We start from the raw sequence: 11,764 nt of genomic DNA on the forward strand, positions 1-11,764 counted from the left end.
AACTAACTAACTACGTTTAAGGTTAAGTTAATTTAAGTTAGTACTACTAACTTAATAATACCTACTACGTTCGTATACTATATACTTACTTACGTACTAGTAGTAGTATATATATATATATATATATATATATATATATATATTGTATACTTTTTGCTTTTGCTGTGATATACAGCAAAGCTATATTACAGCTATATTGGCTGCATTTTGACTTTTTTACTAGCTGTCACAGCGACTGTATAGCTATCAATACAGCCAAAATAGCTGTGGATGTATTTTTACTTTTTTATTAGCTGTCACAGCGATTGTATAGCCAAAATAATTGTGGCTGTATTTTTATTTTTTTATTAGCTGTCACAGCAACTGTACTGCTATCAATACAGTCGAAATAGCTGTGGATGTATTTTTACTTTTTTATTAGCTGTTACAGCGATTGTACAGCTATCAATACAACCAAAATAGTTATGGCTGTATTTTGGCTTTTCTATTAGCTGTCAGCGACTGTACAGCTATTAATACAGCTAAAATAACTGTGGCTGCCAAATAGTTGTAATTAAGACTGGCAGAACATTGTATTAGTCACATTTTTGCTGTTGCAGCAAACATAGACAGACCGTGTTACTTGGATTACTTTTCAAGATGCGATCATAAATATCTATTGAAAGATACGATTCTTCTTTATGATTATAATTACCGTTTATTCGCACGAATGATGATTAATTTTTTTGAGATTGAAAACTCATATGTATATTGTGGCAACACTTATCTATCGATGCAACTGTCTCACGCGTTTGAAAATCTTGCAAATTGAAGTAATAGAGAAAATTACAAATTATTACTTTATCGCAATATTATTTCACCGCGACATAAAGTCTGTTTTATATTACTGCACTCTGAATTACTGCAGTGCAATAAGTTGAAGTGAAACAAATATACATTTATTACACTGTGTGTATTAGTTCAGAAAGCAATAAAAAATAGACCTGTAGTTTGATCTATAGTTTTCTTGAAATCGAAAGCACGATGTGATTGTTGGATAGAATAACTCAAGAGTGGATATATCGATCGCTTCAATTAATAATTATAATACTTGAAAAACAGAATATTAGGTGTTATTTTATTATGTTATTTTATTATGCGCTAAATGGTTAGATCGTGCCTGTTGAATATTTGGCTCGTAAATTAAATGCTTCCACCCAGGATTTTAGTCAGCGGAGGGGGAAGGAGGGCTAAATTTATATCTCTACACAAATCTAATTAAAATACTTATTAAAGTTATCCTTCAAGCATCTTCAGCGAATTTTCTTATGAATGTTGTCACGTGTTGAGCAACAAGCGTTACAAATTTTCATTGTAAAAATGATATTTACAATTTAATTTCTTTCATATTTGTTGTAATTTGATTTGCAGTACTCAGAAATTCAGCCTATTATTTGCATGACACATAAATTAATGAAAGTAGAAATAAATTAATGAAATCAGAAACAAACAAAACGAACATGAAGCGAACATCATTTTCCAATTTTGTTTTATATATTGTTTCTCTATATCAGAATTTAACGAGACCAAGCGTTCACTTCATATGTACTTTAATGCTTTTAAGGTGCAGATTTATTAGAGGGAATAAGGAATTAAGAATAAGCAATGATTTCAACCTATCAGAAATTGAATAAGGTAACTTCGGTACGCCGCACTTATCAAAAACTTAATTTATTAAGTATTATTTACTACGTTTAAAGTAAACGAACTATATCAGTAAAAACTTTCTACTGTCTACTATTAAAAATATTAGAAATCCAAAATATTTATATTTTGTATTAAAAAATGAACTCTTTTAAACTCTTGCATTTTTGCCGTATATCTCATAGGAGTAGAATATATGGCTACTAACACTGAATTCTGCGCACTTTGTATGCTTTGGGCATAAATCCCGCTCACTAAAAATATCATATATCTCAAACAGATGGAATATACAAGACAACTAAACAAAGAATATGAAAACAAAGCACATGTATACAACATACTTTACTGTTCCACTACGAATGTATCACGAAATAACCACTAAGTCTTTTACACGCTCTACAGTAACCATTTTATGTAGATTATAATTTATGATGGCGTTACTTATTACAGTAACAAATCGATTCAACTTGCAATAATTTCATTAATATTAACAGTAAAAAGCTGAAATCATAACACAATACTAATATAACATAAAGGAATGTAACAGAGTACTTGCGGGAAAATTACCTCCACTCTTTCTTTTTTTTCTGACTTCTGCGACATAAATCCTAGCGCGGTATATTTATATGATTTCCAGAGTTATTTATATGATTTCTGATAGATTGACATTATTCTCCTTATTCTTAATTCCTTATTTCTTTTATTATATCTGCATCCTTATCTCTTTATCATCTCTCATCGAGTGAGATAAAAAGAAAATTAAAAGAACAGGCACTCGAGCTAGCCAATCTTAACAGAGGTTAGTGTCTATTCTTTTTTATTTGTTCTTTATTTCATTTAACGATAGAGAGATAGAAACACAAGACAATAGAGAGATAGAAACATTTAGTTCACGCAATATTATCTGCGTTATATATTTTGTAGCGGCAAATTAATATATGCCGTTTGGTTTCGGATCAACGTACAGTGTACTGTTGTGTTTGTCAAACTCGAATCAGTAAGCAACGGTCGCTCTATGCGTCGTAATATTCCCAGATAACAAGCTGACATTGTCATTTTGATATGAAAATGACATTAGAGACGTCAATATGAAAATCTTACATATTTTGATGTTAAAACAACTACAAATAATCAACTTGCTTTTTCGAAAAAGGCTGTACGTAACAAATTGACATTACTTTTCTATAAAAATGTTAAGAAAATATGTAATATAATAATACGTAATGTATATTATAATATTTTCAAGTGTGTATTTTATAAGAATATGACTTCTAGGTTACTTCTCGGAACGCGATCTCAACAAGTAATAAAAAAAAATCGATCAAGCCTTTTCTCACAGACAGTAATTTTCAGCGTGCGTGATTAATTAATTACTGCGATTAAAATCTCATAAATGTATCGAAGTGACGGCTATTTATCAAAGCGTATATTCAATTATTCGAGATGAAATTTGAAACGATAAGAAATCTGAATCATAAATCATGTTCCCGAGACAATGATTACTTCGCCTATTTCAAATGTAATTATTATCGAGGGCGTAAGAATGATATATGACTCTGATTTAATTCTAATATTGGAAAGCCATAATATATACAGTCGGTGCAAAAAGTATTCGTACAGAGAAAATATTTTTTAAAAAAACTTTATTTTTAAAAAGTAAATATTGTTCAGCAAGAAATGAGTCATTAAATTGATGTCGAATCGATATCAATACAATGATTTCCAATCGATTCGATGTTTAATTGACGTTCATTTCTTGCTGGGTAATTAATAATTTATTATTAATTTCATAAAGAATAAAATAAACTGTATGTTAAAATTATATATACCAAAAAAATGTGTATTGATTATAGAAAATATATTATCTGAAAAATAAACAATTCTATTGTTTGGATGCTCAAAGTATTAATAGTCGAGAAATTTAGCTTCTTAAATCAAGAATACATGCAAAACTCGTTTGTTTATATTAGAACAGAAAATATTCATTATATAAAATTGTTAATTAATGTTTATTTTTTACAAATAAGACTTTTTTTATAAAAAATTTTCTTATACGAATACTTTCTGCTCTCACTGTATATCGATCGTATTACATATTCGTATTACATATTAAATATTATATGTATTTAGCAAAAAATTGAAAGATGAGAAGTATATCTCGAACACATATATGATTTGTTATTCAAACATTGAACACGTGCGCCAAGTAGCGTTTCAAAACTTGACTCCGAATATCTTTCACCTTTATTCTTTCACCTTTATTCAACATTCAGTGACCAACAAGGATAAAAAGATACTCGAGTTGACAGATTTGAATTTTAGAACGCGCGCGCAACTCTGAAGTACAGAGCAGCTGAAACTTGCTGCGTTAAGTTGGCTGCGGTCGCGATCTTCGTTTACGACGCCATATTGCGAAGTGTCACGAGAAGAGTCCCGAGCGGCGAGCGGATCGTAATTTCATGTGTGCCCTCTTCGCGTTATTCTTTCGTCTCAATAAAATAACACGTGCGACTAACGTCGGGAGTGCCAGACAAAGTGTCGCGCGATCATCGTATTATGAAAATCAGTTCGCGCATAATTAATCAGGCTTCCGAGAGTGAATATATATTGAATGCTGTAACGGAATTACACAGAGAAGGAAAGAAGACTTGGGAGATATCGCAACCGAGGAGTGAGTAATTTGTTACTTGTATATAAATATTTCGATATTATTTGTACAGAAATAATCTGTTATTAATTAAATAAGAAAAATCCTCAATTTGGTCAAAGTGGTGGTCTTAGTATGTAAATATTTCTGTGTAAATTTATATATATATTCTAATTCTGTAAACCGCCGAAATCCTTTTCAATCTTGAAACGCAATTATGTGGTCTGTTTTCTGTTCCAGCACTAGATTGTACTAGAATCACTTATTATTGACAAGCAATTTAATTATTTTTCATGCTAATAAGCATCTTTATAAAAATATTAATAATCTGTTAATGAGAAGTTAAGTTTGCGAATAGTTTATTGCGAAAATATTCTTATAAAAAAAATTGATGCTTATTAGCAATTATTTAATTGCTTGTTAATAGTTGTTGATAGTTTGCAGAATAAAATATGTAATAAATTCACATAGAAAATTTTAAGCACTAATACTACTCTGGCCGAATGTAGGATTTCTTTAATTAGATTTATTCTCATCCATTTATACAATATTTATATTATAATCGGTTATTAATTAAATATTTAAATCATTTATGCCTGAGTAATTTGTGTAAGAAATAAATAAATAAAACTTTTATGTTACGAAGTTTTATGAAAATCAATATTTAGAAAAGTATTATTTTTTAGAAATTATTTTTAATTTGATTAAATATCTTAAGAGTAATAAATAAATTCAAATTGGCACAAGAATTATTTCTTTATTATATATAGTATTATATATAGTATTATTTAGTTATTTTTGGCGATTCTAATTTAAATTATTTATATTTTGCAGATCAATAGAGTTATAATTCCGCTGCGCATCACCATCGGTGAGTGTGAAATTATTATTATATTTTATGAAAAAATAGATCTGTAAATATTATAGATAATATAATATCTTGCTCATACATGAATCCATTGCCATCCAGAAATGGATAAAGCTCCGATAAATTAGTATTTATTTGATATTAATGTCTATTTGATATTTCATCCTAAAATATTGCATATAACTGTGTTGAATTATTATATTTGCGAAGATGCATATTCACGAACCTCATAAAATAGAGTTTACTACTAATATGCATTATTATTATATATAGTTTTATTATTTATTGATACGTTTTGATATTTAGTTATGCTACAAAATATTAATCGCAAAATGTATGAAATTAATAGGAAATTTAATTTTGCTTTTATAAAAATGAAAACGTAATGGGAATCATTTCTCCGTTACAGTATTTGATAAAAAGCGATAAACGGAGTGATAAAATAAATAATTTGTTTTCGGATTAAATAAAAGTATATACTGTAATCTCTTGTATTTTTTACAAGTAATTCAGGAGAGATTTTTAGAAGAAACTTAATTGAAAACACCATGAGAATATTGCATTTTAATTTTAGTATCAAGTATATGAAATTTAATAAACTTTTATTGCAAAAATCTTCATATAAATTATTTTAAAGTTAATCAATTATATTTCTCAGTGTTGTATCTATTTAGAATATTTGATTATACTTTAAAAATATTTTTAATATGAAGAATAAAATTTTGAACGCTTATTGACGATATAGTAAAAAATGAGATATTGAGATATGAGAGAAATAAAAATTTGTAAGAACATATGTATATTTGCGAGAACATGAAAAATATTTATATTAACAGAAATGGACTATCGCTTGGATCGTCCATTACTCTTTTCTTATATTATTTCTTGTCATCATCATCAATTTCTACATTCTTCTATCTCTACATAATAAAAATGTCGATGTTATTTTGGAATAAAGTTCATACATTTTATAAGTAATTAACGATAATAATTTATTGACGAATTAAAGAATCTTAAGAATATTTCTCAATTACCCTTCTTTTGTAATTAATCATTTGTGTTGAATTTATTTTAAAAGAAAAGCTAAGAATTTTGAAAGTCTCTCTTTATGTATGCAAAATCACATATTGTATATTAAAATCACATGTTTATAAGTATAAGCAATATTGCATATATTATGTTTCGTGATAATGTATTGTTTTAATTATGTCAAGTTTTATATAAATATTGCGTTGAGTTTTCCGCTTTTCAGCAAAATAATCAGCCAATATCTAAAGTAAAATCATTTAATCGTTTACATCTTAAAATGTGAAACTTCTCATTTGATTTGCAGTATTTCATCTGACACGCTTTTAAGGCGACAGTCAAATAACGATTACAAATATGAATCGTAAAGATTTCTCAAAAATAATTTTCTACATGTGATGTTTACATGTTTTATATGTCAATTTTTGTATATATAAATAGAAAATGCCATAGAAACCATTTTACGATCTTGCTTTTAAATTTTAATTTAGATTGGATTTACGCATGAAAATAAGTAATTTATCTAAGATAGTTATTCGTTACAATTTAAAAAAATTTAATATTAAATCTTAATAATTAAAAAATTTACTGAAATTGAAATTGAAAGTAAGATCAAAGTAAATTACAAATTAAATATTATTGAGAATTACTTACTTTTCTAGACTTAAATTAATCTTTAAAAAGCTCTTTATTTTTCCTTTAGAGTAAAGGTAATAATAAAAAGAATGAAGAGATTATAACTGAAGTATTATTTAATTGCTTTTCAAAATCGCATAGTCTTCAAAAGATCTTTTACCTTCATTCTTTTGTACCTGTAAAATTACTTGTAGTCTCTCGATATTTCGATTACGAGAAAATTGATCGATCGATTGAAATTAAAATCTAAATTTCGCTTGTAATTCAATTCGTACAATAATACAATTCGCGAAAGGTTGTTAAAATATCAGAACTTCGCTCTCGAACGTATATATATTCAATAATCGGCGTGTCAAAAAAAAAATAAGAGATGAAAAGAAAATTCGAAAAAATTTTTCAGACAATCTATCATCCGGAAATTTTAATGTGCGTGACATAATTCTTGCGACGCACGAAACGAGTTACGAAGAAACTCGATAAACAGCCGTGTGGCGCCTTGCGATGCGTCCTTGCCTCGCGCAAGCGACGCCGGTACTAAAGGTCCTTGTGAGGGAAAAACCACCCACGCAACATTAAGCGATACACTGCATACTTGTGCGTACCTCGTAAGCGTGTCAATAAACGAGATCCAGTGCACAATCAATTTCATCGTTGCGTGTTTTTCAAGCCGCGATCGAGATCCTTGTTAACCGTGGAAAAAAAGCTCTTGAAAATGCTGGGGGGAAGGGAAGTATGATCGATAATTATAAAGGAGATATAGAAAGCAAATTTGATTTTCACATATCAAGTCCTGTTAGATCTATAAAGTATTAAAACCTGAAATTATGAGTAATTAAAAATCGATTCTAACGTCGTATTATGGTCGCGTGATATTTGATAAGACTAATAATTCTTGAATATGTGAGATACATTATTAATGATTGTAGGAAATGTCGGGAAAGTTAATATGTGATTAAAGCCAATCAACAATTATGATTGCACACCATGGTTTAAAACGAGCTAACCATGGTTTCTATGGTAACACTCGAGGGCCAATTTTCTCTTAAACGGCGACCTTGTTCTCGTCACTACATCTCTATTTTTCCCCTTTAATTGTCGTCCGTGTCTATAACTTTCTATCTCTTCATTTTCCCCATTACATCCCCAATGTAAAATGTTTCCTTCTCTGAGAATGACTGAGCTGTTAATTACCTTCACCGTTACTCTCCATCCTGGATGCTGTGTTGACCGTATCGCCGAACAGGCAGTATCTAGGCATTTTAAGACCTACTACACCAGCCACGCATGGTCCTGCAAGGAGACACATGTACGGCACTATATATGTTTTATGTTATTTTTATCACTGATGTTATTTTTATACCGTTTTTTTTTCCGAAAAAAGATAATGGAAACGATGTAATAGTTATAAAAATATCTGAAATTTTTGTTTTTAAAAAAGTATACTTTTTATTTTTTTCAAGAAGATTCTTTCTTATAAAAAATTTTTTAAATATCATTTTATATCAGAATAATTTCGTAAAAACATTTTTACTTTTTTCTTTAACGTTTTTCATTTGTTGATTCTTGAAGAGTAAATTTTCTATTCTTTATTAAAAAAATTTGACAAGCGCTTACTTTCGCGAATACGTTATAATTATTCTTTTCAGATAATGCAGAAACGACGGTTGTCTTCCAAATCTATTTAAAATCAATTAACTTTACTAATTATGACTAATCACTCGATGTATATATTATATTAAGTTGTTTCTTTTCGCGGAACTAATCTAAGTTCTATGCGTTCTTGAAGGATGTTATTTCAAATACGCGTGACATTTGGTGTCACCGAGACAAATTTTAGCGAAAAGTAGAAATAGGATGAATTAGTATCTGGAAAATAAAGATTCTCGTCACGTAATAATTTAAGGATCATCGTGTTATGAATTTAAAACTTAATGGAAAGAAAACCGAAAATAATAACCATTTCAGTTGAGAAATACAATCATACTTTCAATAGCACACGGCTACTAATATTTTTCAACAATATCATTTCCGAATCAATTCCATTTATATCAAATATCATTTTCAATGAACGGATATTCTATGAAAGTAAATTTGAGGAAAAATTCCCACTAGGAATTATTTTGAAATATTGTACCGCGTTTTCATTCAATTTGTGTTATTCGTAATACCAATTCATAGCTTGCATATTCGATCTTTGCATGCAATCGATTCGTAACACGAAAGGAAATTTATTTTTTTATAATGTCATTCTTCAACATGTTGAATATTCTCTTTAATTAAACATCGAAAAATCTACAAAATATGATATAAAAAGTTTTCTCTTTAGCGAAAAATTGTACACATATATGTAATAATAAGTTGCAATAACAGGATGATGCACAATCTTTGAAACTTGAAATTAGAAATTCTGAGATTGCAAGCTATACGCAATACAAATCTGGCATGAAGCCTATAGAAACACGTTAAAACTAATTTTGTTTCACTTTACTCATAGAAAAAGATATAGGATAAAGTATTACTCACCAGAATGCATGCCGATACGAAGTTTTAATTGCTCGGTTGGTCTATGGCGAATACTGAATGTCATTACCGTATCCCTGAGGGCTAAACTCATCCTTGCAATTTCTCTAGCGTGATTCATTCCATTTCTCACTGGTAATCCTGATACAACCATGTAAGCATCCCCTATTGTTTCCACCTGAAAAAATCAAGTGAAACTTGATGTGTTATTGATAAAAATTACATTGATAAAAATATAAAACATGTTTATATAAAACATGTTTATATAAAAAATTCAAATTTTACATGTTTATGAAACATTTTTTTTCTTTATGTTACACGTTTTAGTTTTATTTATGTATTCAAATTTATTACTATTCATTTAAAAAGCAAAAGAGCATTTTTACATTAAGTATATATTTTTATATCGAATATATTTTCATGTTAAATTTATTTATTTCTGTCCACGTTTTATACCATTTTCTGTTCGAGTTAAATAGATTAAGTATGAGAAAAAGAAGGTGTCAGGCAAAAAGAAAAGTCTACAGAAATGGCACCATTATATTTAACGAGAACTACGATTTTAAAAAGTTCGTAATACTGGAATGAAATAAACGGATTAAAAGTAAAATGTATTTAATGTAGAAATAGAAAACAGAACATGAAACAGAAAACATGAGAGAAAGTGCTGTAAATGTAACAAAACCATTTTAACAATTAACAATTAAGGCTCTGATGAATATAAATTCAATAATACATTTTTAATTTTTTTTTTAGATTAAAAGAGCTAAAAGCATGATAACGCAATTTTATTATTTAAATTACATATACTTAAACTACATAATCATATGTTTCTTCGACTTTGAATATGGTCCTCATCAATGAATATAAGCTATTTCACTACTTATAATTTCTCTGTTAGTTTTAAAATTCATCCGCCTCGTACGTATAATGTGTCAATCTTCTAAACATAAAGCCATTTTATTTCTCGAAATGTCGGTTTTAAAAGTTCTTGTAATTACTGTCGATATATAATTATAAAAAAGAATATTTGCAAATATTAGCGATGAATTATTAATGCTGAACTTGTATCGATATGAATTAATCATAAGCGATGTGATATTAATAAAAAATTAAATATAGATTATGATTAATTTAAAGTATATTTTTCAATAAACTCTGATATATAATCATCGCGATAATGATTAAATGAAACATGCGAAAGAGTATAAATAGTGTAAACAGATTATATTTAATTTTAATATTCAATATTTTAAAAAGCGAATAGAGGGAAAAGATAAGAACGTTCGAAAGGAAAAGGGAAAGTTTAATCTGTAATTAAAATAAAGTAATGGAATTCAGCGAAACTGTTGCGAGGGGAGATATATATATATATATATATATATATACATACTCATATATAATGAGAGTAAAATCATGTGACTATATCATGCTGCACCGAAGAGTGCCTTCTAAACTGTAAAATTATAAAGACTTTTGAAAATTAAAATGCAGACGTTTTTTCGATTAAAAATTCCGCGCGGTTTCATGTTCACTTAATACATTTTATTCTTATTATATTAATTAAATAATCTTGTGAAAGTGTCCTCTTTTACTCGGCAAGATATTGTATTATCACTGACTGTATATCTTACGCAATTCGTATCACTATACATTTACTATTTCATATGTTTTACTTAAAATTATAATTGTAAATTCATGTATTACACGTGATTCTTATTCTGTCTTTCACATCTTCCATATTTATATAAGCACGTTTCTTGCACGTGAATATTATAATAATTTAGATTCTCTACACGCGCGATAGTGGTGTTATTTTCAAGAAAACTCGCTCTTCTAAGAAATCAAGGGCGATTTGTTCTCCGGAATTGCGGTGTTTCTCTCATCCTCTCCTTTCTCTTCGTCTCTTTCTCGTGTTGTTCTTAACTGGTTGAACATCTCGCGATAAGCTCCAAATAACGGGCACGTGGAACTTTTTGTAAATATAGAATCAAGGGACCTCGAGATTGATTCCATGAGAAATACAACGTGTCAGCTAAGCAATGCGATATTCTGATGATCGTTTAATTTGAAGGCAGAACTGTTGGGAAAATACAAGGGAAGAGGAAAGAGATAGAGAGTGATGTGGACGAAGTTTCTTAATAGAAGAAGTCAGGTTCTCACAAATAGAAAAACTTGTCGAAACGGTGTACGCTTTATTCGTTCAGCTTCGATAAAATTGCGTTGGAAGAACTTGGATATTACTGGTGTGACGCCATCGAACGCGGATTGCGAATTTATCGCCATTTCATGAGGCAGCATTACTCTCTTTCTCTCTCTCTCTCTCNCTCTCACTNTCTCTCTCTCTCTACTACTACTACTACTACTACTACTACTACTACTAC

General features: G+C 28.9%; 1 protein-coding gene across 1 annotated transcript in view; it reads right to left on the reverse strand.

Annotated features, from left to right (window-relative positions):
• The window catches only part of LOC105626643 (atrial natriuretic peptide receptor 1), a 94,097-nt gene that overhangs the window by 7,741 nt on the left and 74,592 nt on the right, over positions 1 to 11,764 (reverse strand). The window contains 2 exon segments of the mRNA XM_012207939.1: positions 8,052 to 8,150; positions 9,384 to 9,558. Coding sequence (XP_012063329.1) covers positions 8,052 to 8,150; positions 9,384 to 9,558 — 274 coding nt within the window.

The sequence above is a fragment of the Atta cephalotes genome (genome assembly GCF_000143395.1).
Source record: "Atta cephalotes unplaced genomic scaffold scaffold00001, whole genome shotgun sequence".
In the NCBI taxonomy this organism is placed as follows: Eukaryota; Metazoa; Arthropoda; class Insecta; order Hymenoptera; family Formicidae; genus Atta; species Atta cephalotes.